At 40.1% G+C, this 27,579-nt stretch overlaps 1 protein-coding gene across 5 annotated transcripts; it reads left to right on the top strand.

The window, feature by feature from the left end:
* On the top strand, nucleotides 1-25,647 carry LOC118213198 (lysophosphatidic acid receptor 1-A-like). Of its 5 annotated transcripts, XM_035391977.1 has the most exons (4): nucleotides 10,894-11,048; nucleotides 11,211-11,335; nucleotides 13,911-14,666; nucleotides 24,482-25,647. In XM_035391977.1, exons 3-4 carry the CDS (start codon nucleotides 13,928-13,930, stop codon nucleotides 24,784-24,786), a joined length of 1,044 nt encoding a protein of 347 aa, XP_035247868.1. In that variant the 5' UTR covers nucleotides 10,894-11,048; nucleotides 11,211-11,335; nucleotides 13,911-13,927; the 3' UTR covers nucleotides 24,787-25,647. The 5 variants fall into 5 exon arrangements, with proteins under 5 accessions (XP_035247866.1, XP_035247871.1, XP_035247867.1 ...); XM_035391975.1 differs by lacking the exons at nucleotides 10,894-11,048; nucleotides 11,211-11,335 and adding an exon at nucleotides 1-512; XM_035391980.1 differs by lacking the exons at nucleotides 10,894-11,048; nucleotides 11,211-11,335 and adding an exon at nucleotides 1,454-1,518.
* Nucleotides 25,648-27,579: the final 1,932 nt, after the last annotated feature.

The following is a 27,579-nucleotide window of genomic DNA, read 5'->3' as shown; positions in this document are numbered from 1 at the left end:
AAAATTATCAATGGTCTCGAAATTATAATTAGCCGAAATTGCCAGATGTCCATCTTCATGTAATAGTAGTGGGATTTCTACCGCATCCACTTCATCGGCAACAAAGAACGCGAACGCGATATCTGCCATTGCTAGACGAGGCGAGCAGGCTAGTCAACCAAGAAGTGTCCGACTTTTTGACTCCTCCCCCGGCTGCAATCGGCTACTCTCGCCTGTTTTCGAGGCGAGCCGAAAGTCATCTCAAACAAGCAGCGCAAAATGAGAGAGCGTAGTTGGAATCTTTAAGGTAGAGACACCGCTAGGCTATATGCAACGGTCTCGGTCTAGGCAACTTCATGGAAATACGATGGTTATATTGCACATGATTTCTCATGACTGGAAAACAAATCGAGCTTTCCACTTTAGTAACCTTTTGAAGTGACGGAACCTAAGCTTTCTGGGAGTTTAGTTCTAATTCCATTTTCAAGTAACTTCAGTCTGGAAATACAATTTTGGGCACAGGTATCAAAAAAGTAAGTACTTTCAGTATTATGCATTCATGTATAGACTGGTCAATTAAATAGGAAATAAGATTAATTAGCCTGCATTTGACAAAGGATCGGTCCTTTCTCTGGAAAGTATAGTTGAGTTAGCTATCACACACCTGTGCGAAATCAAAAGTTGGCATCTGTAATGTAGATACTTTGGAATTGCTGCCAGCGTATACTGTGACTTGTTGGCTAACAAACTGCTATTGTAAATCAGGTGTTGCATGTGGCAGTTTTAACGTAACCCACAAAGAATTCTAGCTTACGCTTACTTGTCCAGTGCTCGGAGACTTGAATGCTGCCAATACAGTAGCAATCTTAATATAATTCGATGAGTGGACGAAAATGTGTGTTTGACAAATGCTTGCATAAACACTGTTATCGTGTGTGCACCATTCTTAAAATTGGGAAAGAGGGGAATCGTGAGTAGTAAAGCAAGAAATAGATGCATGACATCTATTTCTCTGGAGAGAGAGAGAGCGAAAGAGAGAGAAGAGAGGGATACAGATGTGTATATTTGTGAACCCATTGCGAAATTAAAATAAACTATTAAAATTTTAATTTCTAGTTATAATAGTACGCACGATTAATCGAAATAATATATGTTTTGATTCTTTATCGAACATTTTTGGTACGAAGGATATGTCGTAAAGCAGCTGTTGACTTTTCTGTATTTGACTTTGAGCCATTATTTCTTAACATTTACCTCTCTCTTTGAAGGTTAGACTGACAGCACACTTGCGGCAGTGCTTCTGTTTTCAATTCGTTTTTAATGTTTACATACATACTGTGGAATCTCTGTGCCCTGCTGCAGTCTGGTTATAATCTTGCCTTGACCGTTTGAGAGTCCATGTTTAAATCACTGGCCTAAGGAGACCGATAGTCCTTGAACATTTCTGTTGCTTTGGCATTCTCCCAAAGTGCACGCCTTAGTGTACCTTACTGGGGACGGAATTCTTTTCTCCCTATTTTGCGCACAAACATTGGAACTGTAAGTAAATGCAAGAAAATTACATGCACGTGCCTTTCAACTTAGGCTCCTAGTAAACATTTCTGTTGATTTCCGGTTGAATTAACATTTTAGAATGAATGATTTCACGTCGCTTGTAATTCCGATCATACTGATACTGATCTATGTAATCATGGAACGCTACTTCGCATCCGGTAGGGTTTGTGCGTTGTAAGGTTTGTTTCACTGTGACCTCACTTTATTAATGTAATAATCTGAGGGTTCTGTGTCATATTACAATATGAACAAGAGACCTTCGTTTTTAAATGTAATTGTTCATTTATAGGCCTAATTTAAGGGGAAACATAGCGCAAGTGACTATTACATTCAAAAGTATCAATCATGCAGTTGAATTGCTTGTGACAAAAGCAACCATTCAAATGTCCATATTTACATATATGAGGGTGGACGATGGGGATACTGATTCTAACTGTGACATAGCAGTTGGGATGTGTTTTCATTCTGTTGTAATGTGATCCTCCTGCCCCCCCTCCCCCCATCACACACACACACACACACACACACACACACTCACACAGTTATTTTATTTTCTGCATGATGTTGTCACTGCTGGGGAAATAGATTACCATGCGTTTACAACAATAACAATAGATAACACTGCACATCAGGGTAGCTGCCTGCCATCCATGCTTAAACTCAACAACAGGGACTAGACTGTTCATATTAATTTCCTATGGGGTGATATTCTGCTTGTATGAAAACATTTTAGGTGCCAACATGAACATTCATCACAAATAAATATGTCATTCAGTTATTATTTATTTTTTCATATAAAGCTTACTTAAATTTAATAAGTGGGGGTGTCAAAGTAAGTTATATTATAGACTAAATTATTGTTGTATGTGCACAAAGTGATTTCAGTTGGCTTGTTCAGTGATGGGCGTTACTGACATTTACAGTTTGGTTATATTATAATGTGACCTTTTCGCTGTGCTGTGCAACTCTCATAGAATCCCTGGCCAAAGTGGCAATGTCTATATGGGATACATTACGATATGTAAACTTGTAATAAATTATAACAAAAGTAACTGGTGCCTCAATAAAAATGGAGGAAAAAAAATCACATTTCTCCTAGCACCAGGCCTTTGGGTAGTCTGAGGATAGGTTGCCAACCAGACAGGAAAAGCCTCAGATTACCTCCCTACAGTGAAGCCAGTAGGTCTGGGGACACACGACGGCCTGGGGCGCTGGAGGAAGGTGACCTCTCTGGGCGGCAGCTCTTCCTCTGCTGGTGGTGCGGGCGGGAGAAGGGCCGTCACAGCCCTGTTTTTCCAGCGATCGAGTTAGCGTCCCGCGCCGGCAGCGCCACCTCAGGGATGCAGAAACAAGCGCGACGATGGTTGCGCGCTGCCGCAGGAACGTCTGCGAAATGGCACGATGCGTGACTCAGCCACTTGCGTGACGTAGTGCACGGTAGTTTATAGTGCGTATCGTGGGCAGTAGCTGCAAGGTCCTGACTTAAGAACAACTGGACAATAGCTGCATTAAAATGAAAAATGTAATTCAAGTGCCACTGCTGTGGGGGAACTGTTGTTTGGTTGTCACGTTTCTCATGCGTATATTGCTGAAACATGAATACAACAGGTCAGAGGTTGACAGGTCAGGGGTTCCTATATGAGAGGCATTTTCTGGCAATGCATGTTATAAACCATTTATATTTGTACAGATTTAGCAGCTTGAATAGCTTGAAATGAATTCAGATGTATGCTCTTGCAGTTGTGTGCAAGGGCCCTGTTAAAGCTGTACTAGAGACAAGAGAGAGAGATTAAACTGTCATAAAATGACTCATATCCTGTCTTATATCTTTAACAAAGCTAGGTGAGAAGCAAATGGTGGGTGGGGGGTCCTGCTCTCTTACCATCACAGCCATTGATTATGTTAATGAAAACCTGACCTGCATGTATATATGCTGTAAGAGTAGGTGTCATGAAGTCCATTGACACATCGTTGACCAAGTTGAAGTTTTCAATTGTAGTGTGTTATGTGTCTCCATAGGGCAAAAGTGTGCTTCTCTGCCTAGCACACAATGTGCTCTTAGAGTGCAATCCGTGTTGGCTTTAATGTAAGTCGATCCAGTGAAAAGGAAGACACCCAGATATACAGCAGATTTAAGCAGCCCTCCCATAAAGTCAAACTCAAGGAAAATAATGGGTCAATAAAGTGCTGTTCAACAGGTCGTACAATCATTTAATATTTGTAAGGGGGAAAAGTAATGCCTGTAATCCTTGATTCCTGATCTGAGAAGAATTTAACGTGTATACTTTGGACAGTGTGCCTTTATGGGAGTAATGGGATAGCAGGACATAGCAGACTGCTTTGGTTTCCTGAAAGCAATAACCAGCTTTAGGACTTATTATCGTGATGAGCTAGCTCACGTTACATTTCCACACGCTGAAATTCCATGCACAGGTCAGTGTGGACTGGGCTCCACTCCATACGTTCCAAAGAAAACTTTGCAAGTCTTTGTATGAGACTGCCAGAAAGTTGAGAGTCTGTGCGCTCCTTTAAATAAATACTATTTTGCAGAGACTAAAATATTTGAACAAGTGTCCATTGTCCACAGGTAGTTTGTAGAAGTGAACTAAGATGTTACTGCTGTGCGTTCTCAAGTACTAGGTCTGTATTGTGGTGCTTTTGATAAAAGGACTAAACATGTTGGTGACTCCAGTCTGCTTGTAATAAAAATGTTTTTCTGTTGAGGTTATATAAGTGCCTGAAACGGTAATGTATAATTGAAGTATGGATAGTGTTTTGCAGTTTGATTTGCTACTAGACTCCCTTCCCTAATCTTCCCTGCGAAAGTGAATCAATAATAATTTCCAATGTCTTCACATTTTAAATATCACATTTTAAATATCTGAACTCGAACACGATCTTTAATCCAAACAAGAAACACCTCAGCGTCGATTACTTCAGCAGAAGTCGACGTATTAATAAACACGAGCGCCACGTTTTCCACATTTGATGGTGTCGCTCTCAGCTGCTCGAGCTGTGTTTTTTTTTTTTTTTTTTTACTTTTTCCGGTCTCGAAACCCATCGGGGACCGATGCTAAACCTTCTCCTCGCATACTTCGGATTTCCAAAATATCGCAAACAGCATGGAACTTGCGCGAAAACAAGCCCCGTGTTTCCAGCGGTAGGCATTTCTGATTCCCCAAAGCGCCGACTCTCCACCCGGTGCAGAAACACATGGCACATCGGCAGCAGGGTCAGCTCTCAGGGCATTTGTTTTTCTGTTGACGTGGGGCCGTTGCATCTCGCAGTGGCATATTTCTTGAGGAGTAATTATTGCCACAATGTTGAGTGTCCTCCCCCCCCTTAGCTGAATTTAGCTGAGTTTTGTCGAAGACGCTTTGCTGTTGACGCACGTGAGTTTTGAAACAAAACGGAAAAGTGCAGAAATGTAATTGGGTATTTACTCTGCAGTGCTTTTTAAAAAAGGGCCTTGTGGAGTAGTACAGGAAAACCGTTCTCTTGCTCAGACGGGTTTTCCCAAGCAAGTAGAAAGTACAAAAGTTCATATGTAATGTTGCCAGCTTCATGAAGTCTATGTGGTCCATTTAGGCTAAATATTCCACATGGCTACATTTCATTTTGCTCCATTTCAGTATTAATATTACTGTTATGTTGGCTCACTGACTTAATTCAGCTGTGGAATAAGTAAGATAAACTTGGGGAGTGAAGTACTCTTCCATTACATTGAGATGTCCTGACATACACCAATAGGATGGATAGAATTTCATGGAAATACTGAGGAGAAACTTCTAGCACATTATTAGAACGCCTACTTAATGCAAAATGGATGGTCTCACATCTGTGAAGATTACTCAAGCCTGGAGGGACAGATTATACCATGCTTACCATATGACATAGCGTGCTTAATTATATGACAGTGGTCATAGCAAAACCTTTAGCAGTGAATAACTTAATGCACAATGAGGTTGAAATGAAGAATATTGAAATATTCTGAATATGAGGCAAGTGAGTTCCTATAATCTAATATCCATTACCCAAATAAACCAACGCCTGTTTTGAGTAGCTAGTATAAAATGTGGCGCAGAAATCTCTTAAACAGAATAATGACTCATGCAAGCAATTTATTCAGATTACAGCTCCTCCCCCAAAATTGATCTATGCCTGCAGAGGTTTCGTTCCATATTGGAGCTTGTCTTCGTTAATCTCTGCCATCCTCTGATAATCTCAGATTTCGGCCTTGCGAGCTTCATTGATACAGTGTTGTCATTTAAGTGCCTACCTTCTCCATTGGCCGGGAGCACCGAGACTGATTTGTGGCTGTGAGTCGTGTTCTCGGCCTTGCTCCTGGCTCTGATCCTTAGAGGAGACGGCCAGAAAGAAGGCTACTTTGTCAGACTGCGAAATGCTATGCGGTTGCCCTTTACTGCTGATAGCGAGTTAGCTAGCAAGTAACATTGTATGAAGGTCCACATACCACCAGAAGAAGAAAAAACGAAGACATTTGGCTATGTCACGTTGGCGGTACAGAAAGCTTCTGTGTTTCAGTTTTTTTTTTCTTTTTTTTTTTTTTGGTGGCAGCTGTACATGAGGGCAATCTAGTGTGGCCAGTTTTATTTGGTGAATCATAATTAGATCGGACCCTGATCAGAAATTTGTCAAGTTTCAATACCGCCTTGAATCAGTTAGTAATTTTTACTTTATTCAAAGAATAAAACCTAAAAAACTGAAGATGCTCATTCAATCATTAAATCAATGGTAGAAATTCATAAAAGCTTCTGACAGTTTTCCCCTGCAATAAAGGCTTACATTCGTGTCTTTAGCCTTACTGTTGAGTCCTACTCTATCATAACATAATCTAACATTACATAATGACTAGAACAGGCCATTCAGCTCAACAATGCTTGTCATTTTAAATTAGTGCTCTGATTACCTACAGAGTGATAGTATCAAACACCGTAACAAGCCTATGATTTACATATGTTTAAAGTGCTTCATAAAACAAGAGTTTGCTAGTGGTTTTGGGCAGGTGGGTGAGAAATGATAAATTGGTGAGAATGGGTATGTTTTGATGCTGCTTAATTGGAAAGGGTTAAGAAATAGCAGGACAGTTTCAAAATAATAATTAATCTACTGATTTATGATTTGTAGATGCCACCCTTGTTTACCAGAATTGCACTGCTGAGGAATCTATTTTCTGTCAATAGCAGATTACTAAATATACATTAAAAGTTTTTTATGATGATTTCGTCTTTCTCAACATGTAGGACAATATCTAAAAACAGGGGTGGATTACACTTTCAGGTGGTTGAGCTGTCAGTTTCACATTTTTTGCATGTACCGAAATTGAAGGAGGAAGCAAATGTCATCACGCTGAATTTTTCATTTTACATTTCTGGGGTTCAGCTGCAATACTGGATCAATATCAACCTTTAAAATTAAAATCTGTAATTTGGATCAGAGTCACCAAAGTTGTTCCTTGGCATGAACAATATATAACTCAGTATGTTTTAGATTCAATTTTTAACGGTGAAATTATGATTATTTAAATGTCAGTGTTTTTCTCACTGATGTATAAGATGTATCATCAAATTAACTGTTAATTGCACTAATGTTTGCAGCTATGCTGTGGCACATAATATTGAACAATGGCTAAAATAGTTAAATTAATGAATCAAGCGTATCAAGAATATCCTTTTCTGACAGTTCGATGGAAGCTGCTCGGTAGGTCATGACAGTGCAATTGTTTTTTCTACCCCTTTCTCACATTAGCTCTGTAATAAATCTAAACGTGGCCCGGAAGCACTTCCAGACTTTCTTCTACATGGAAATAGATCGAATGTGTTTCTCTACATGCCTACTTGTTTAATTTGAGCTTTTTAAAAGGGACTCACTTTGTAGCTTATTTAACATCTATATATTTTTTTTAGTTAGCCTAACTGAAAAATGGAAGTGGGATTTGAAAGGGGGAGAGGAAGTACCGTATATTTCTATTTATTATTTTTTAAGCCGCGGGCTTCGCTCGCAGTATACAGGGGCTACGCATGGCGAAGTCTGGTGACCACATGCCCTCAGGACACAACAAAGGCCTTTTCAAAGATGCCTCGTTATTTTAAGTGGGCCTCTGTGTCGACACCGGAAGCCGGGGTGCAGGGGGCTCTGCAATGTGTTAAAGAATTCTTACTGCGCATTCAGAGGGTCTCCGCGGAGACCGACTGGGCCGTCCCTTAGGTTGTGTGTGCTTGTGTGTGTGTGTGTGTGTGTGTCTGAGTGTGTGTACGTGTATGTATTAGGGTTTTTAAAGCACTTTATTGATTTTGTAACATTTTACAATACATCAAAAATACAAAAAAACATCAAAAAGAGCATACAAAAATAGATTACCCTATTTTACTTGCTAGCTAACTCGCTATCAGCAGTAAAGGGCAACCGCATAGCATTTCGCAGTCTGACAAAGCAGCCTTCATTCTGGCCGTCTCCTCTAAGGATCAGAGCCTGGAGCAAGGCCGAGAACACGACTCACAGCCACAAATCAGTCTCGGTGCTCCCGGCCGATGGAGAAGGTAGGCACTTAAATGACAACACTGTATCAATGAAGCTCGCAAGGCCTTTTACAGCTCACACAAAGTTATATCTCAATTTCAGCGCGTTCCAAATCGGGGCATTTTCTTTTAAAGTCCAGAGTTCTTTTCCTTCTCAAGGCAGTTACAATTTGTTTAAAAACAGTATCACTTTTTATGAAGACACTTTCCATTGTCATTTTACATCTGGTTTTCCACAATTTACTAACCGTGGTGCAAATACACAACCAGTACAGTTTCGTTTTCTTGTCATTAAAATGTTTGTCAAAACTGGCAGTAAAGGGCTGCCCCCTAATAGTCGACCAAACCATTAGTCGATGAGGAGGGTCTTACGCTAGGTCCACACCGCTTACCTCGCGTGTGCTCAATTGTAAAAAATATATATATATATATATTTATAATTTTTTTCATGTCTGTGACATATTCAGAGATTGAAACTATAGTGAAAGGTGTCAGTTATGTAGTGTTCCTGGTATGATGTCAATATGACTATAAACAGCTGTCATTGTCTATTTTCCTGAGAACCGTGCGCCTCGTGTGAAAATTAGGCTCCACGCCGAAACTCTAGATGACGCGCCGTAGCAGCGAGGCTCAAGCCGCGCCTCAGACGCGCGTCTCACGCAGGCTGTGTGGCTGCTCTAACCTGCTCACATGGGCGCCAAAATGAAAAGCAAGAGGTTCCGCGACCGTCACGCACACGCGAGGTAAGCGCTGTGGACCGGGCCTTGCGGTGAAGCCACACTATACGCGGCGACGGCCACCTGGCGCCGCGTCCCCACAATCAACTGTTTGTGGGCGTGTCACCTATTTTTGACAGACAGTTGTGTTCGTTAAATGTTGACCAGGTTTAATGTCGTGTTTCATATTCATTGTCCTGTCTGAATAAAAATCATTTTTGCAGTAACCTAGATCTGAAAGATGTTAGTCAGCTGCCTAGCTATGCAAAAAGTTATTTGACGATGTCGGGCAGGAAATAATCGAAGGTGTGGGATCATTTTGAGCGTGTAAAGGACGACCCTGAGTCTGAGTGTGTGTGTGTGCGTGTGTGTGTATGAGTCTGAGTGTGTGTATGTGTGTGTATGAGTGTGTGTGTGTATGTGTGTGAGTCTGAGTGTGTGCGTGTGTGTGTATGAGTCTGAGTGTGTGTATGTGTGTGTGTATGTATGTGTTTTATGCATCATGGGTGTTTCTTGTTTTTCTGTTATACCAGAGAGAGAGAGAGGCCAATAAAGGACTGGAAATTGAGGAATGTCCAGGGGTATCATGTGGAAGCCATTTCCCTGCACTTTGATCAAGCACCGCACGCACTATACAGTACATATGCAGACATATGTACAGGGGAGTCAGAATAATTAAATGCTATTAAATTCAGGGCTACAGCAGAGTGTGCGTCTAGAGACTCATTACCGTTAAAGAAACTACTGGCAACAGCACTGCAGGCAAAATGGGTGCCATAAATTCACATTGATACAAATTTATGCACATTTAAAAGTCAGATTTTAGTTTATATCACAGTTATGAAAAGATCTTATGCTGAACTAGTTATGTATCAATACATTATACTCTCAGCTGCACAATCTAATAATACACAAACTTGTTTGCTTAAGTAGTTAAGACAGTGTGTGCAAGATGGGTACTGTGTGGGTCCATGGCTGTGCTCTACTTGGTAACAGTATGAGCAATGGCTTTTGCACATTTTCCTCTTTTGACCACAAGTATTACACTTCTGCATGATTTAGCTGGATTTACGCACCGTGTGACTCAGATCTGAGGTGCTGACTAAATATAGACTCAGTGGATGGAAGAATGGTGGGGCACAGCGCTGACACCGTGAAGACTCCGTGACCTCTGTGTTTTTTTAGAGGACATAACTTACAGAAAAAAAGATCTGTTTGTTATCCATCATTCATAATCAAGAAAGCAGCCGTGTGTTATGGTTTAATTAAACGGATGAATTATCGCCCTCTCTGTAAAAACTCCACTCAGTTCAAACGTCTTCTCTAGGTGCCAAGATTTGTATTCAAGAATAAATTATTTATAGATACAGTCATGCTTGCCTTTAAGATAAGTGATTTTGAGTTTGAACGATGCCAGTTACGTGTAGCTATATTCAATCTGCACATGCCTATATAAGCCACTGTTTAAATGCAGCCCTTCGGGTGATGTGGACATTTAAATTATTTTTTTCCAGTTAATACCTGTCACATCACCATGGGCCAAAGGCTCAGTACACAAGAGGAGTTGGTGTATTGTTACAGTTGTTAAAATTGTGTAAGGCAGTTGATTGGTCAGAAATTAGCTTGCGTTTCCTCTGAATGTGAGCAATTGGTTCATCTTAAACAACCCAAGCACAAGCCTGAATCTAAGAGATGTTGTGACATAAATGGTTGGCTCAGGTTAGCTCCAGTTTAGCCGAGGTTTTACTCAGATTTAGCCTGGCTATGTCCTAGCCAGATAGAAAACTTTCACTTTGGTATCATTTGGACGTTTGGCAAAAACCTGGCTACATTTGATTGAAAAGTGAAGTTTACTGGGACATAGCCAGGCTATATCTGGGTAAAACCCTTAGCTAGATTGGAGCTATCCTGAGCTTCCTAGTCTGTTTACGTCAAAACATCTCTCAAACTATATTTCCACCCCTCTAGACATCTATATTCCATTTAGATTTGGGCGTGGTTGCTGCGAAAGAACAATTTCATTGCATTTTTTGGCAGGAAGACCACCAAACAATGGTTTCATTGTGCTTCGTGCTTGCAGGCCGGCCAGATATCAATGCTTAACTAGATGGAGACATGATGTTCTGTTCTTTGACTGAACAAGTGTCACTAGGGAACTGGTGCTAAGGGAATGTCACTTTCACATGAGTATTTGTAGAAGACCGGAGATTCAGTAACATGATTTCAGCTCCAGATTTGATTTTGCTTCAACAGATGGGAGGTGAGTTGTGTCAGAGGTTTCAAATTCATCATAACCTTATTACCAGGTTTCTTAGTGGTGTCTGACATGGAATTTTAATTTCCTTCATGTAAATGTATATGAACAGGTAACACACATAAAACGTGTAAAATGTAAGGTAGACTTATTTGGGTTCTCGAACAGAGAGTCGACCGACATCTGGAATTGTACAGGAATGCGACGCCACTCTTCCATGCGAACGAGAACCTGCTCATGCTTAGCGGACAGAAGTGGGAAATGCTGTCTTGGGCGTCGTTCCAGAATATTCTGTAAGTGCTGCGCTGGTTCAGGTCTGGTCATCGAGAAGGCTGTGACATGGACGGCAGTCTCCTGCTCCTCCTAATTGTTGAGGTGATTACGCTGTGGATGGAGGCGTTGTCATCTCGAAAGGCTCGCCTCTCTGAGAAAATAAATGCCTTGCAACAGCAGTGAGGATGATAACTAATTACCATTCATCGACGCTAGCCGTCGCCTCTAAGGTTACGAATATACCAAACCCGGGAAATGCACAAAGCTGTGGCAGATTTATTTATCAATGATCTTTTCTGAAGGAATAGTAAAATGCGGTGATTGTTGCTCCCTGTAGCCATAGAGTGGTGAGGTAGGCAGGGGGCTTGTTTCCTTTCCAGGGAGTTTGTTTGCGTAAGCAATTCCAGAGAAAACTTTCATTGACTCGGCGTGAGTTGACAACAGGGGTATATGTCTTAACATTAGCTGGGTCTGCCTTATGGGCTTTTTCTTGAATTTTGAAATCCTTGCATACCAGCAAAAGCATGATCAGCTCGTACATTTCCAGCTGTGTCACACACCACAGGGTATGGGGTTTTTTTATTTTTAATTCAGCCGTTTTCCTGAAACAGGGCAGCCTGAGACAAATGATTTCTTAAATGCTACATGTTTTGTATTGCTTCAGATTAATCACATCTATATGGGTCCTGCACAGTAAAAAAAAATAAAAATAAAAACAGTGTTATTTCAACTCTAACAGAGTACATACCGTATGAGTCCAATAGGGACCATATATACTCTGTAAGTATATATTTAGAGTTCATATTTACCGTGTGGAAATATTGGAAAATATATTCTTAATGTATGTCATTTTAAAAATTGAAATGCAAAAAGAGAGTCAGTGATATTACGTTCCCAAAAAAGGATATTTAATTATCAGCACACAATAAGCAAGACTGTCCTGATCCTCAATCGATTGTTTGGATTGAATCCCCAAGATCTGGATTCATAGTGAGAAAAAAGTTGGTTAATCTTAATTGTCAGCAACTTTCAAGCTAAGGGCACTTTTATTCCAGTACTTACACTACATCACATTAAGTAGAAGCAAAATACCTGAAAAGTATGTAAAATAAAAATTTCTTACTTCGTTTAAAGGATAAAGGACAAAACACACAGCATTCAGGTTTGATCTGGGCCCAGGTTTACTTATGTGTGTGCCCGTGTGTCCCTGTGCATGTGTACGCGTGTGTGCGTGTGTGTGTGTGTGTGTGTGTGTGTGTGCGTGCAGCACACAAAATCCTGAAACTGTGGTTAAAGCGGTGTGCTACACAGGGTGGTCTTGTAAGGGTGGTACTAAAATGGCTTTTTTGTGGTATTCATTTGAGTGGAGGAAGTCTGCCCGTAGACATTTAAGCAAAGACAGCTTTTGTCCATTCTTTCAAGGAAATGAAAAGCCTTGAACTCTTCAAGAAAAGCCTCAAAGAATCACTTTCTGTTGTCACTTGAATGGTCATCTTTCATCGTGATACTATACTATGCATCAACTAGAAATGTACCACTCAATTTACAAATGGTTTTTAGCAAAGTATATTGTAAAGATGCTGGTTATTTATTTAAAGTTTTGGTGCTAATTCTCTTAAATGCCCGTTCCAAACTCATCATCTGACTTTTACATAAGGATTACATCACATTGTTAGTCAGAGTGGTGATTAAACAGTTAATTTGATGCTTTAATTAACAGACTGAATTTTATGCCTGATCAAAATCAAGAAGGAAAATCGCAGAGATGAACCAATTTGAATCTTCTGAAATATTTATGAATGCTTGATTGAAAAGATAATTTAGCATTTTCTGTCACTGGATCTATCCTTCATTATTTCCATTATTTCTCTCTCCGACTTGAATGATTGGGCTTCCGCATGTTAACTGCAACCAGTACTGCCTATTACAACAAACATCACAAATTGACAAGATGGCAGTACTTTTTAAGTACCTGATTCACACGTAAATAGTAAGGGTTGAATTACAGAGGTACGTTTAGCCCGGGCCATAGCTCGGAGGCCCACTTCCTGTCAAAGGGAGGAGAGAATTGGCCAATTCAAATGAAAGCCAGGGGAGCTGTGGCTGACGACATGCTGGGAGAGTCTGGAGCTTTAACTACAGTGTTCCAGTGTGTCAGTTTGTTTGTTCATTTCAGTAGCCTGGTGGCGTGCTTGTTTGGTTGGCCTCCACGGTTTTACAGGAGTGACGACGATAAAAAATCACCAGATGGAAACATCCTGTTTGTCTCTTATTGCTGGTTTGCAAAACTTTAAAAACGTAAGCAGTGTGAGCACACAAGGCTCAATCTCAGTGCCTATTTTGCGCTAAAATACTCACTGTAGATCATATAAAATATGTCTGTAATGCTGCATTTCCAATCTTACTAACAATATGTTGGTTGCTAAAAGCACCAGTCGCATAGGGGAGTTAAATGTGAATGAGCATGTCATTAGGGCATATGTTAGCAGTGTAATTTGCTGCCACACATCCTCTCTTGCTGTTGCAATGGTAAGTCTGTAAACCATGTTAATTTCCATGAGGGCGATCACTCTGACACGCATTTCTCTATTTCAGAAACCTAAGAGCACGCGATGGACGACGGACAGTGCTACTACAACGAAACGATCGCCTTCTTTTACAACAACAGCGGCAAGCACCTGGCCACGGAATGGAATACAATCAGCCGGCTGGTGATGGGACTGGGCATCACCGTGTGCATCTTCATCATGCTGGCCAACCTGCTGGTAATGGTGGCCATCTACATCAACCGGCGCTTCCACTTCCCCATTTACTACCTGATGGCGAACCTGGCGGCGGCGGACTTCTTCGCGGGCCTGGCCTACTTCTACCTGATGTTCAACACGGGCCCCAACACGCGCAGGCTGTCGGTGAGCACCTGGCTCCTGCGGCAGGGCCTCATCGACACCAGCCTGACCGCCTCGGTGGCCAACCTGCTGGCCATCGCCATCGAGCGCCACATCACCGTCTTCCGCATGCAGCTGCACACGCGCATGAGCAACCGGCGCGTGGTGGTGGTCATCGTCATCATCTGGACCATGTCCATCGTCATGGGTGCCATCCCCAGCGTGGGCTGGAACTGCATCTGCGCCATCCGGACCTGCTCCAACATGGCGCCCATCTACAGCCACTCTTACCTGGTCTTCTGGGCCATCTTCAACCTGGTCACCTTTGTGGTCATGGTGGTTCTCTACGCGCACATATTCGTCTACGTGCGCCAGAGGACCATGAGGATGTCCCGGCACAGCTCTGGCCCGCGCCGAAACCGGGACACCATGATGAGCCTCCTGAAGACCGTGGTGATCGTTCTAGGTAAGTTCCGGAAACGTACGTGCGCTCCCATATGATTGCGTTCATTTAGGATCATTGAGGATCATTTAGTGGTGCTAACGGTGACTGCTAATGGCTGTGTTAAATGTATAAGGCACAGGTCTCTTTCATAGTATTGCGCGCACTCACATCTGTGTTACTCTGCTCAGTTACCACCGATCTTGAATGAGAGTCATGGAATATATAGCGTACTTTAATGCTATTAAATGTATCCTGCTCATTCTACACTGAGCAGGATACATTTACACAACAAATTGCATCCCCCCCTATTCACTTCCGGGGTTACGTTGTGCCGTTACATTGCGCAATGTGTGATCGGGTGCGGGTCTCTAAATCTGAGAAAATAATTCATTCGGGGGGGGTCAGAGACAATCCGCGCATCACTAGTGTGTGAAACCGCGCCCTGTACTCCTCCGGGAGCAGCACACACTTTTGTTTGAGTTATTTGAGTTTGATTTATTTATTTGAGTTTGTCAATCACTTTAAACATCAGCACTTTAAGTTTATTTTTTAAACAGTTGAGGTTATTGCGATTTATTGTTTGTGCTGTGGTTTAAATAAAGAAAAAAACATTAATCTGCACCTTTATTCCTGTTTACAATCATTCACATAATGTGTTAAGAAATGACCAATGTGTATGGGGCTATGGGATGGCGTGTGGTGGTCATGTCCGTGAGGCAGGGTGATGTCACTACCAAGATCCTGGAAGTGCTTGCTGCATTACAACTTCTCCAAAAGCCCCGGGTTTTTTTCAATGCGATAGTGTCACTGCACTGTGAAAAATTTGTGAACTGTGTGATTTCCTGAATTCTAGTAAATGTCTAGTAATGTCTCAAAAATCCAACTCCCCTCCACTGAAAACGCAACTCATAATTTAAAACCTGTGTTCGCGTTATGACTAATACCTTGGTGATTTTAATTGAAATCATTTGCCGCCTGACAAAATTGCACAAAAATACGGATAGAGACGCAACTGTCTCCGCTCTGACGCTGAACTGCGAAGCGGAGGAGGCTGAGCGAGAGAGGAGCCGTCGTTCGAGCTTTGAAACGGAGAAACAATGCCGCTCTTCAATTCGCTGAGTGTCAGTCACTTGTTGTTTTCAGTTCCAGTGTTCGCCTAGCACCACATCAATATCAGACCCCCCCCCCCCCCCTGCTCTCTTGCTACGCTGAGACCCCAAGTAAAGAGATGAGTTCAGCCTGAGCCGCACAGAGCGAGGGGAGCTGTCATCGTTGTTTGAGTACAGGAAGTTGGTATGAATCCCATAGGGACATTAAAGAACATTCAAACGGAATGTAGTACATATTTGTCAACAAAATTAATTTAATTTTTAAAGATCGGTTTTGATGCCTTTATTACTCAAGTCCGTATGAATGTTTATTTTTGTATGGAAATTGAGTTTGTTTACTAGCTCAGCACGCATTTTATTTCTGTTCTGTTGGCCATTGATTAGAATTAATCGATGTATTTGGGCCAAAAGGAAATGAGTGACACATTGAAGTATATTATATTCTTAGCCAGGGATCAACATCAAAGAAATGTGCATTTTGAAAGACATGTGGACTTTGTTTCATTTATATCTAATTTGAATTGGCTCTTTGTTAGTTTCCGGATCCAGCTGACAAAATATTGCACGTTTTCATAAAAGATCCTGTTGTCCCAATCCCTTTTCAGGACACTGCTCAGACTTTTTTTGTGAATTAAAGGTTCCAACCCAAATTTCTGGCAAATACGCTCTGCAGTTGAAATAAACGTGTCCGTTCTTATTTTTTTTTAATGAATTTCTGGGGTTATTTACCATTTCAAGTTTATCACATTACTAAAACAATGTAACAACATCCTGAGAACGGTTTGTTAGGTGGCCAATTGCAACATCTGTATTCTTGCAGACGCTATAGCAAAACTTAAAAAAAAAATGTTATTTGAAATATTTTGTGTGAAAACAGCAGCCAATTGTGAATTGCATTGTGAACTTGTGGATATTTGTGTGATATGTGTGGATTGTCGATGAAAAAAAAAAAGAAAAGAAACTTTTGTTTTGCTATCGCCAACATACAGTGGTGCTGTCACAAGCCACTTATTGTCTAACAGCTTAGTGAAAAGAGACGTAGTTGGGCTGAATCCTGGCTGCATTAGAGCCTACTTTGGCCAGCGGCACTGCTGCGTGACACGTAATTGGCTGCAGCATCACTCAAGAAAGGGTGGGTTTCGGCCAATGGGCTTGTCCGTTGCACAGTGTGCCAGGAACCACCTCTGTGAACAGGCCTTCAGCAGTATGCTCACTGCAGTTACGCATGAAGTGTGGTCTTCTTCTGCCATGACTGCATGTCAGCTGGCAGACTGTGGAGAACACAGCCGGCAGCCTGCAGTATGGACAATAAAGGAATTTTCTGTTTATTTATTTATTTTACCAGGAGGTCCCACTGAGATAAAAAAAAATCAAAAATGCCGTTTCCAACGGAGGTCTGGTGGCCTGCCCACTCTTGGTATTGGATGATATTGGATGATTCTGGCCTAGAAAGTACTATTTGACATTCCAAACAGGGAAAAATGAGTTAAAGCTGAAATTGGTTTTAAAATGCATTATCCGAATCCAGCGATGAACATGTGCCGCAATAAAACATAACCTCATATGAATCAGTGCATATGAGTTCTTCTCATAAGCATTGATGTTGAAGAGCAAAACTAGCCTTAAAACACTTAAATGAGCTTTGGTCGCAATCCCCTTTCATACATGATTAACGTTTCTATTTGAAGTTCATTGAGCTAATGCAACAAATGGTTATTTATGTAGTATGCACTATGCTAACTGCAGGACTGAAATTCATCATCAGTCAATAATTGAGGAAGATAGATTTCCTCGGAACACATCTGTTCTGCAGATGAGCGAGAGTGATTCCAGATTCTGCGACGCTATAAAAAATATTATTCCTGCTTTATCTCGGGAACTTTAATCAGAGATGGAAACTACCGGAAGTTCTACCCATCTGTTTTTTGCTTGTATCCTCTGCATCCGGACCATTTCTAAAATAATCTTCTTTTTAAAAATGTTCAGTTGTTTCACTAAGGGGATCACCTTTAATTGAATAAAAATAAATAATGAAATATAAGCTTATAAAGCATTTCAACATTTCACATGCATGGAAAAAAAAAAGTTATTTTTGTAACTCCAAACTCACATGTGTGTCCTATTATTATTAGGCACTATATCTTATCCAACGAGGATCAAAAACATTTGTCTGAGAAACTGCCATTTTATTGGTGTTTTTTGAATTCGTCTTTATGAGCTGCGTTTGGAGTGAAGATAGAAATGCTTGTATGGAAAGTCACACAACATTTATCAAAAAATGAAACCACAACCACTGTTCTCCTCAGCTAGCATAAGCAACTTATGATGTTTCTATGATTTGTGGGTTCAGCCAAAATGTAGCCTAACAATTATGATGGCTATTTCATCAATAGTTGACGTCGACTTTGATGATGGAGAAGCAGATAAGCTGTCCCAATTGTCTTCATGTCGCCTCATTCTCTCCTTTCCTCCACTCATTTCTTTCCCTAATATTAGTCTCATTTGTCTCATTCCCTAATATTAGTCTCATTTGTCCATAAAACTTTGTTTGCGAACTCGGCAGTATTTTTAATGTACTTTTCAGCAAACTCTAAACTGGCCATTCTGTTCTTGAGGCTTACCGGTGGTTTGCATCTTGAGATGAAACGCTCTGTGGTTAGGCTGGTGTAATCTTCTCTTCATGGTAGTCCTTGACACCTACTGCTACATCCTGGAGAGTGTTTCGTTTGCTATTTCCGAACTTGCCAGTATGTTCTTCAGTTTATTCAGATGTTTCAGCTTCATGATGGCTTGCTTTGCTGGAAATAACACTTCTTTGCTGTTGAGACAACAAGATTTCAAATGGACATTCTACACCTAGAATCAACTCCAGACATTTTGTTAGCTTTATGTGCATGAACTAATGATGAGAAGATACACAACTGGCCAAGAAACAGCTGAGCAGCCAATTGTCCGATTACTTTTGGTCCCGTAAAATGGGGAAACTGTGTATGAAAAAGGCTGCAATTCCTATACAGATCAAACAATATGGATGCAAATACCCTCAAATTAAAGCTGACAGTCTGCTCTGTAACCAACTACAACTTCAACTTGATTGTTTCATTTTGAATCCAATGTACTGGAGTATAGAACCACAACAACAGCAATTGTGGCACAATTCCAAATTCTTATGGATCACACTTTATGTCATAATTTCATGATGGAACTAAGAAAAGGCCAGCTATGTGTCATTATTGCACAGCCAATTGCCCACAAATATTTGATTTGAAAAACAAATCTGATTTGAGCATTATGACCTGCTGTCTAAGCAAAGTCTGATAGGCTTGTTTAGCTCTGCTCCTGTTGGCCAGTGACTTTTTCCACCAATTACTTTGGTTTCTTTGGTTTTAAGTGGCTAATTAACCATAAGCATCCACACTAATACATTTTCAAAAGAAAGTGCAGGGGAATTCCTGATTTAATGCCATCCTGATTAAGAAATTCAGAGAAGGGGTGGGCTAAAAGCCAGAATGTACACCAGCCCACTATGAAATAATAAGCCTTTGTGCAACTAAATAGTCTTTTAATGAGAGCTATTCTCTTGAAATGGTTCTCGTAAATTCTAGTCATAACATTTACCGAGCAAGTGGGTCACAATTGGATTAGCGGCTTGGCTGCAGAGTCATGGTGTCTCCTGTAGACACAATTGTTTGTAAAAGAACATTTTATGCTTCTCTGATATCAAGGGTCAGAGGTCACTGATGAAGTTACTGAGGGGTCACTGATTAATTTTTATTGAAAATAAATGCAATAAATGCATGACACTTGGTGTCTAATTTTCCTTAAAATAAATGTCTAATTTGGATTTGTTTTGTTCTTCTACTCACTTTCAGTTCGCAAATCAAAATTCCAAAAACGAATTAAATTGATTATAAATTATGTCACTGATGTGTATGTGTTTGTAGTATTTATTAGTGTTATCTGGAATAAAAGTTCTGATAAATGAAATACTGAATGAAAATGGATAGTGGAAAAACAAATGGCTGCAGAAAATGCAGAACAAATGATTTTTGCTTTGGCCAAAACTATTTTAATCCCAAGTCTGCATTAAAACATGCTTGGAATGTTCTAAGCAATTTCACTGGTGTTAAAATTCCACTGAGCGTATAGCATCAATCTTCTGTTCTAAATAGCTACAGTTTTTGCTTTTGGAAGTAAGTTGGTCAGATATGCATGTTTAAAGTAATTCAAGTCATGTTAGTTACTAGCTGTTAATACCGTTGACTGTCATCAGTAATATTGTGTTAACCGACGCATGCTTTCAACGGTCTTGTCAGAAGAATGGTTACTCTGTGCATTTTAATGAATTGCATAGTGATGAGAGGTACAATGACCGTTCCAAATTTGGATGAAATTATTGAATAAGTGGCTAAAATAAAATATCAGTTTTTTACGCATCTTTTTAACTGCTCTAGTCTTCACTTTTTAATGTTAGTGATACGGTTCTGTGTTTTCACTGCACCTGCTTCATACACACCTTGAACAAAGTGTACACACCTATGGTTTTGTTTTTGTCAGACCTTGCAACTTGCACATTGTGCCCTCTAGCCATACTGCCAAAAAAAGAAGTCAATCTAACTGCTTGGTCTGGTAAGTGTAGCATTTGTCAGCATTTTACGGTTGTGTAATTTATAGAAATCCAAAGGTTGGTTTAAAGTAGGTATGTTACTAACATAGACCATTGTTCCAGAAGTTTCCAAAAATGTCTAACCATTTATTTTTTGTAATTTAATGTATAGATGCCTGTTTCACTTGAGTCTTTGTAGATTTTCTCTCTCAGCAGGACTTATTGGGGTCTGTGGGATACCTCCAAGTTAAACAATCTGTCACAATTAGAAGTTTGTCCTTTTGTTGAAATGACATGTCAGATGTGTACAGATTTGTGACATTTGATTTTCTGTGTTGCTGTCACATCAGGAGAATGAAATATTTTGGCTTTAGGCTTTATTTTGGGAGATATTTGCAAAAGCTCTACTTTGTTTTAGCAAATGCAGCTGTTCTTGTCTGGGTTTACCTCATTTCTAAGTTATGCCGGGTACTCTCAGGAGCTAGATAAACTCCAACAGGCTTTTACCAACACAGCTTTCTGAGATGTTTTGCGGTTTTTAGACAAGCATAAACATATATTGTCTCTCTGATACACTTTAAGACATCTTTGTGTCTTACAAAAGCAAGTTCAATTTCCTCTGTGAATCTCACAGCTCAGGGCCTGTTTGTTTTGCAAAATACTTTGATGCCTTTTTCTCCCTTAAGCATAATTTTTCCGTAGGGCTGTGCACACATTTTTATTTTATTATATTTTTTTCCGGTGTGTGTGTGTGGGGGGGTCATATGCTCAAAATAAAAATAAGATGTCGCATTTCAGACCCAGTTTTAGACAGCTTTGCCTGGGGGGCAGTGTGAGATTTTGTTTGGCTTTCCTGCTAATTAGCCTAGCATTTTTTTCCTGTCATGCTCTGTTGGCCTAACTACACTTATATTTAAGCAATATGGCATGAGAGGCCGTGCTGCATCGTGGATACAGTCACGGCTACAGGGGCTAAGTGGCAACCTCTGTTGTGGTGACCGTATCCAATACAATACAGCCTCAAGTGATATGTTGCTTTTATAACATGGTTACAACGTATAGAAACAATTAATTGACGACAAAATATTATTTATTTTGTATTATTTATTTATTTTAATGGTTTGTGTGTAGAGTGATGCTGTTTCCAAACAGGATGTTTGAAAAACTGTTACTGCAGTCTCAGCCAATCAGTATCCATGATCTAAAAAACCTGTTTTGTATATGAACACTGTTGTACCGTCTTTAAATGTGAAGCTAAGCCACTAATACAGTACATAGGTCTGTAATTTTCTTTTTTAGTTTTAACCACACCTCCACTCCCTCTAAGGAGGACAGTTTTGTCAACAGTGTTTCTCCCCGTGTACATGTTAAGCTAAGATATTAGGCAATGTATTGTTTACATTTTAATTTAACAATCTTTATCTTTGCGTTGGGTACCAAGTTAAGTACTAGGCCGTGAGAATCATAGTCCATTATTCACATATTCTATGGGAAAAAGGATAATTTGGAATGGAAATCAGATAAATTGGTACTTACTGTTTAGGAGAGAACCCAAAGAACTGACAAAGATATTGAATTAAATATGCAGAAATACTGATAATGGAATTGTTTTGCAACACTGTTTTAATGAACTGAAAGTCAATGCTGAAGGTCATTGCAAAAAGAGGAACTGTGAGATCATTCTCTGTTAGAAGCCACAAACAGTGTATTTATTTATAATACATGCTCGCGTCAATGCGGTCTAATGCATATGTGGGTAAATTAAAATTGTTCCTTTGCATCTCACTTTGGTCCTATTTTGATTTCTATGTGAGACCTGCTGTTAGTGTGTCATTTTTCAATGAGACAGTGGTTTTCCATGACTTCAGAAATACATGATGTGGGTTTTTAGTGTGAAGAATGCAGGTGAAACCAAGCTAAGTGCACATTATTTGCCCTCAAAATGTAACTCATGGACATAGTTACAATACCTCGAAGAACTGCAAACACGTAGCCGGTGGTGGGTGTTGCGGCAAAAATACATACCACTAACAGCTAAGAAAACCATGATGTGGGCCAGACATACAATTTACAATTAAGCGGTAGGAGTTCAAATAGTATAGAGTCCCATTTTACATTACACATTATATTTTACAAATATTTATCACCACACAGTTCTCTATTTGTTACCTCGTGAGGTTTTTAGCTGAACTGCAACTGGAGGACAAAGCCTGAAAACAGCTCCTTGTTGAGTCGGCATTCATTCGGTATCAATTTTACACTTTTTAAAATTGCACTTCCTGTTCTTAATCCCATTTGAACACATCAATGGGAAGCAGCGATTGGGATCAAGAGAACGATTTTATAAAAAACGATAACTGAGAAACCTGTGATGCCCTGTGGCCTCCAGCACCATTTTGGCATGAGAGGTCCTGCTGCATCGTGGATACAGTCATGGCTACAGGGGCTAAGTGGCAGCCTCTGTTGTGGTGACCGTATCCAATACAATACAGCCTCAAGTGATGTATTGCTTTTATAACATGGTTACAACGTATAGAAACAATTAATTGATGACAAAATATTATTTATTTTGTAAGCAATGGGTGTGTGTAGAGTGATGCTGTTTCCAAACAGGCTGTTTGAAAAACTGTTACTGCAGTCTCAGCCAATCAGTATCCAGGATCTAAACAACCTGTTTTGTATATGAACACTGTTGTACCGTCTTTAAATGTGAAGCTAAGCCACTAATACAGTACATAGGTCTGTAATTTTCTCTTTTAGTTTTAACCACACCTCCACTCACTCTAAGGAGGACAGTTTTGTCAACAGTGTTTCTCCCCGTGTACATGTTAAGCTAAGATATTAGGCAATGTATGGTTTACATTTTAATTTAACAATCTTTATCTTTGCGTTGGGTACCAAGTTAAGTACTAGGCCGTGAGAATCATAGTCCATTATTCACATATTCTATGGGAAAAAGGATAATTTGGAATGGAAGTCAGATAAATTGGTACTTACTGTTTAGAAGAGAACCCAAAGAACTGACAAAGATATTGAATTAAATATGCAGAAATACTGATAATGGAATTGTTTTGCAACACTTTTAATGAACTGAAGGTCAAAGCTGGAGGTCGTTGCAAAAAAAGGAACTGAGATCATTCTCTGTTAGAAGCCACAAACAGTGTATTTATTTATAATACATGCTCGCGTCAATGCGGCCTAATGCATATGTGGGTAAATTAAAATTGTTCCTTTGCATCTCACTTTGGTCCTATTTTGATTTCTGTGTGAGAACTGCTGTTAGTGTGTCATTTCTCAATGAGACAGTGGTTTTCCATGACTTCAGAAATACATGATGTGGGTTTTTAGTGTGAAGAATGCAGGTGAAAACAAGCTAAGTGCACATTATTTGCCCTCAAAATGTAACTCATGGACATAGTTACAATACCTTTCAAAGAACTGCAAACACGTAGCCGGTGGTGGGTGTTGCGGCAAAAATACATACCACTAACAGCTAAGAAAACCATGATGTGGGCCAGACATACAATTTACAATTAAGCGGTAGGAGTTCAAATAGTATAGAGTCCCATTTTACATTACACATTATATTTTACAAATATTTATCACCACACAGTTCTCTATTTGTTACCTCGTGAGGTTTTTAGCTGAACTGCAACTGGAGGACAAAGCCTGAAAACAGCTCCTTGTTGAGTCGGCATTCATTCGGTATCAATTTTACACTTTTTAAAATTGCACTTCCTGTTCTTAATCCCATTTGAACACATCAATGGGAAGCAGCGATTGGGATCAAGAGAACGATTTTATAAAAAACGATAACCGAGAAACCTGTGATGCCCTGTGGCCTCCAGCACCATTTTGAGTCGATGTCGTAGAAACGGCACGTCGTTATGCTTTAAACCCGAGTAAATGTGTTAGAAAAGTAGCTATAATAATAATAAATGTTACTCTAGCATATTCCAATTTGAAAATAGTTTACGGTTGTTGTGCTATATCTATGAAGTAAACTAAACAATCATGGGGTCCAAGTATCAATGCAGCGTTCCCTTTCACTGACAAATACCACTTTACAATCAAGCACTGCGATAACTAGTGTCTCCTTCCTCCGTCGCCTTTCCTTCCAGGAGCTTTCATCATTTGCTGGACCCCCGCGCTGGTTCTGCTACTGCTGGACGTGTTCTGCGACGGCTGCAACGTGCTGGACTTCGAGAAGTTCTTCCTCCTCCTGGCCGAGTTCAACTCGGCCATGAACCCCATCATCTACTCGTACCGGGACAAGGAGATGAGCGCCACCTTCAAGCAGATCCTGTTCTGCCAGCGGCAGGAGAACGTCAACGGCGTGGTGGCGGAGGGCTCGGACCGCTCCGTCTCCTCCAGCAACCACACCGTCCTCAGCCCGCAGCACAACAACGGCCATTCCGTGGTGTGAAAGGTTTTCCGTTTTCGATGTTTTTTTTTTGTTTTGTTTTTTGTTAAATACCCAGATGGTATGCGAGAAATGCGTCCCAGCTCTTTTGGGGAGCAAAAAAGGGGCATTTCATAAGTAAGGACTGTGTGCCTTTTTTAGTATTTTTATTTTTATTTTCCGTTTGACTGGAAATATCTCTGATGCTCCATGAACTATTTAAGAAGGACTAATCTATGATGTGAAGGATATGGATATGCCAGTATGAATTTTCTGACTAGTATTCTCTTTGTTACTCTATTGTTGTTTGAGCCTTCAGTATATCAGCTTACCTGGACCAATTCAGTGGATTAAGTAGTGTGTGTAGCTTGTATTATTATTATTTTTTTTTAAATCCCTGAATAAAACTAAGTGTTTCATTTGTTACGTAAGAATATATATACTGAATACTGACTTGAATTCATGTTGATTATTTTTTTGGGGGGTATTGCTTTGGAAAACATACTTCTGTTTGATTGAGCTGTATTCTGAATTCAGTTTGAGGGACCACTGATTCGTGGCAGTGTCATTGCCACCTGCTGTTTTTTAAAAACTTTTTAAACTTGCATAACTTTCATTTACACTTACGTTTTTTTGAAGCGTTGTTGATGTAATGGTATTAATAACAGATCTAGTGAAGAACAGATCATGTAATGTGCATTTATGTCCATTCCATAAGCATGCATGCGATGGGTATTTCCCCTTTTTTGATAGAACTGATACTTCTTTTTGATACATTCCTTAACCACCATTAACCATGTATAGCACAAAATATATTTCACTATCAAATATATGGAACAAAATGTGATTTGTCTTTAACTTGAAACATACAAAATTATAATTCTGTCTCGGTCTTTACTTCACTTACTATATCCATTGTGTGTGCGTGTGCGTGTGTGTGTGTGTGTGTGTGTACACGTGTGCTTCCCGGGATATAGGACTAGTGGTTAACCTCAGAATTACAAACTGACTGAGTATGAAATGAGAATTGGCATACATCAAGCTCTGATGTTACAAGACAATCATTAACTTTTCATTAAGAAAAAAAACGTAATTTATATCAAACTCAACCAAACAGTCATGTCTTGACACTATTATACCATATTACAATGTAAGAAAAGAAAATATTTTATCTTTAAAAAGAAGGGCCAGAGCAAAAACAAATGGTTTGCGAAAGAGGCCAAAGATTTTGCCACAAAAAAGTAGTGTTTCCATTACTGACATTTGTTTATATGAGTTTCCTTGGCCTGGCAGACTGTAAGCTGTTTGGATGTGCCAGATTAAAATTTATGGCAATTTGGCTATTGGGCCTTGCAATAATTAAATCTAGTCACAGAATGTAAAGCAGAAGAAAGACTATAATGCTGAGGCGTGTTGGGGCTGTGTGTCAACTAGCTGTGTGTCCTGCAATGGGAGGCTGTTGAAAAAATAGTATTGTTTGAAAATTCACCAAAAAATTTAAATTTTAAATGCTCTAATGAGATTCAGATTATCAATGCTTTGATTTACTGGGGACCTGTAGCCACAAAATATTATTTTGTGGCTACCATGTTTAAGGCTACCATGTTTATTCAAATCGGTAAAGGGTTGAAACATTTTAGAAGTGGTTCGTTTTGACTTCACTTTTGCAAATTATCTCGATGCCTGGGCCACTTATTTCTTGTATCTGAAAAATGATCATTTTAAGTGTAAATTCCAAAACGATCTATATTTACCAATAAAAATCTATATGTAAGGACTAGCACGGATGTACAAATGTGGATGTGATTCCGACTTTTCCGAACCATAGACCATGGGTTTAAACAAAAACAAGATAAAAAGTTAATTTTGGTGTTACTGGTCAGCGATATCATATCAGGGTCATCTCATCAGAGACAGACGGGCATATTTACTTGGAAAACGGAAATGGGCTACGATCGCCACTCTTCTCTTTGCGTGCGTACGACGGACGGATTTATAAGCCAGCCCTTCATTGGTGGCTCCGAGCGAGGCAGACAATGGGATTTTTTTTTCCATACCCACAGGATGTACCTGAATCCAATGTCTGCGCACACTGTTGAGTGAAAGGGATGTCACATTGTTATCAGGGCTCCGGATTTCCCAGAATTCCACTCGAACGCTCCCAAAAAAACAAGCTGAAGTTGACGGAGAGCTTAAAACTTCTGGTCTGGTCTGGCCATATGAATCGTGTTCTGTGTCTTGGAAGTGATCATGAAATGCCTGGTATGTGCAGCACACTGCAAACGTGAGTCCTGAGGACAATCGGCCTACAGTCTGGCTCCTGACCTGGGCCAGCTTCCTAAATCTTCACGGCTGGGACCTGCATTCTTCTGTATTTTAATTGTTCTTTGCAAACATCTAAAGGGAAAGACTGACCTCTATTCACAGGAGCCAGAAAAGAACATGCTTAGGAAAGTGAACGGAGTGTCTATTGACATCAAACCTGGGTCGAATACGTATTTTTGTATTGGATTCAAATGGTTTTCTGTGCTCTATTGATCGTGCCTGGCGTAATTGAGCCTGCCAATATGACCAGAAGGCAGGGTTTGCACTTTTTGAGAGTATTTAATTGGTTCCAGTACACGAGACAAGATCAGTAAAGTGTAGAAAAGTTTTTGAATCCCAAAATAATGTGTATTTGACCCAGGTCTGATTGACACACTACACATGTCTCAGGCAGCTGACCGTTCTTTTCTCGAGATTTCTGAACAGAAAATGATCATGAAACAGGCTCCGAGTGAGATACATGGCCTTGAAATGCAGTTCTATATCTCAAGG

The sequence above is a fragment of the Anguilla anguilla genome, chromosome 14, assembly GCF_013347855.1.
Source record: "Anguilla anguilla isolate fAngAng1 chromosome 14, fAngAng1.pri, whole genome shotgun sequence".
Lineage (NCBI taxonomy): Eukaryota > Metazoa > Chordata > Actinopteri > Anguilliformes > Anguillidae > Anguilla > Anguilla anguilla.
Note: the sequence above shows the minus strand (reverse complement) of the source record. Positions and strands in the feature narration are given on the sequence as shown.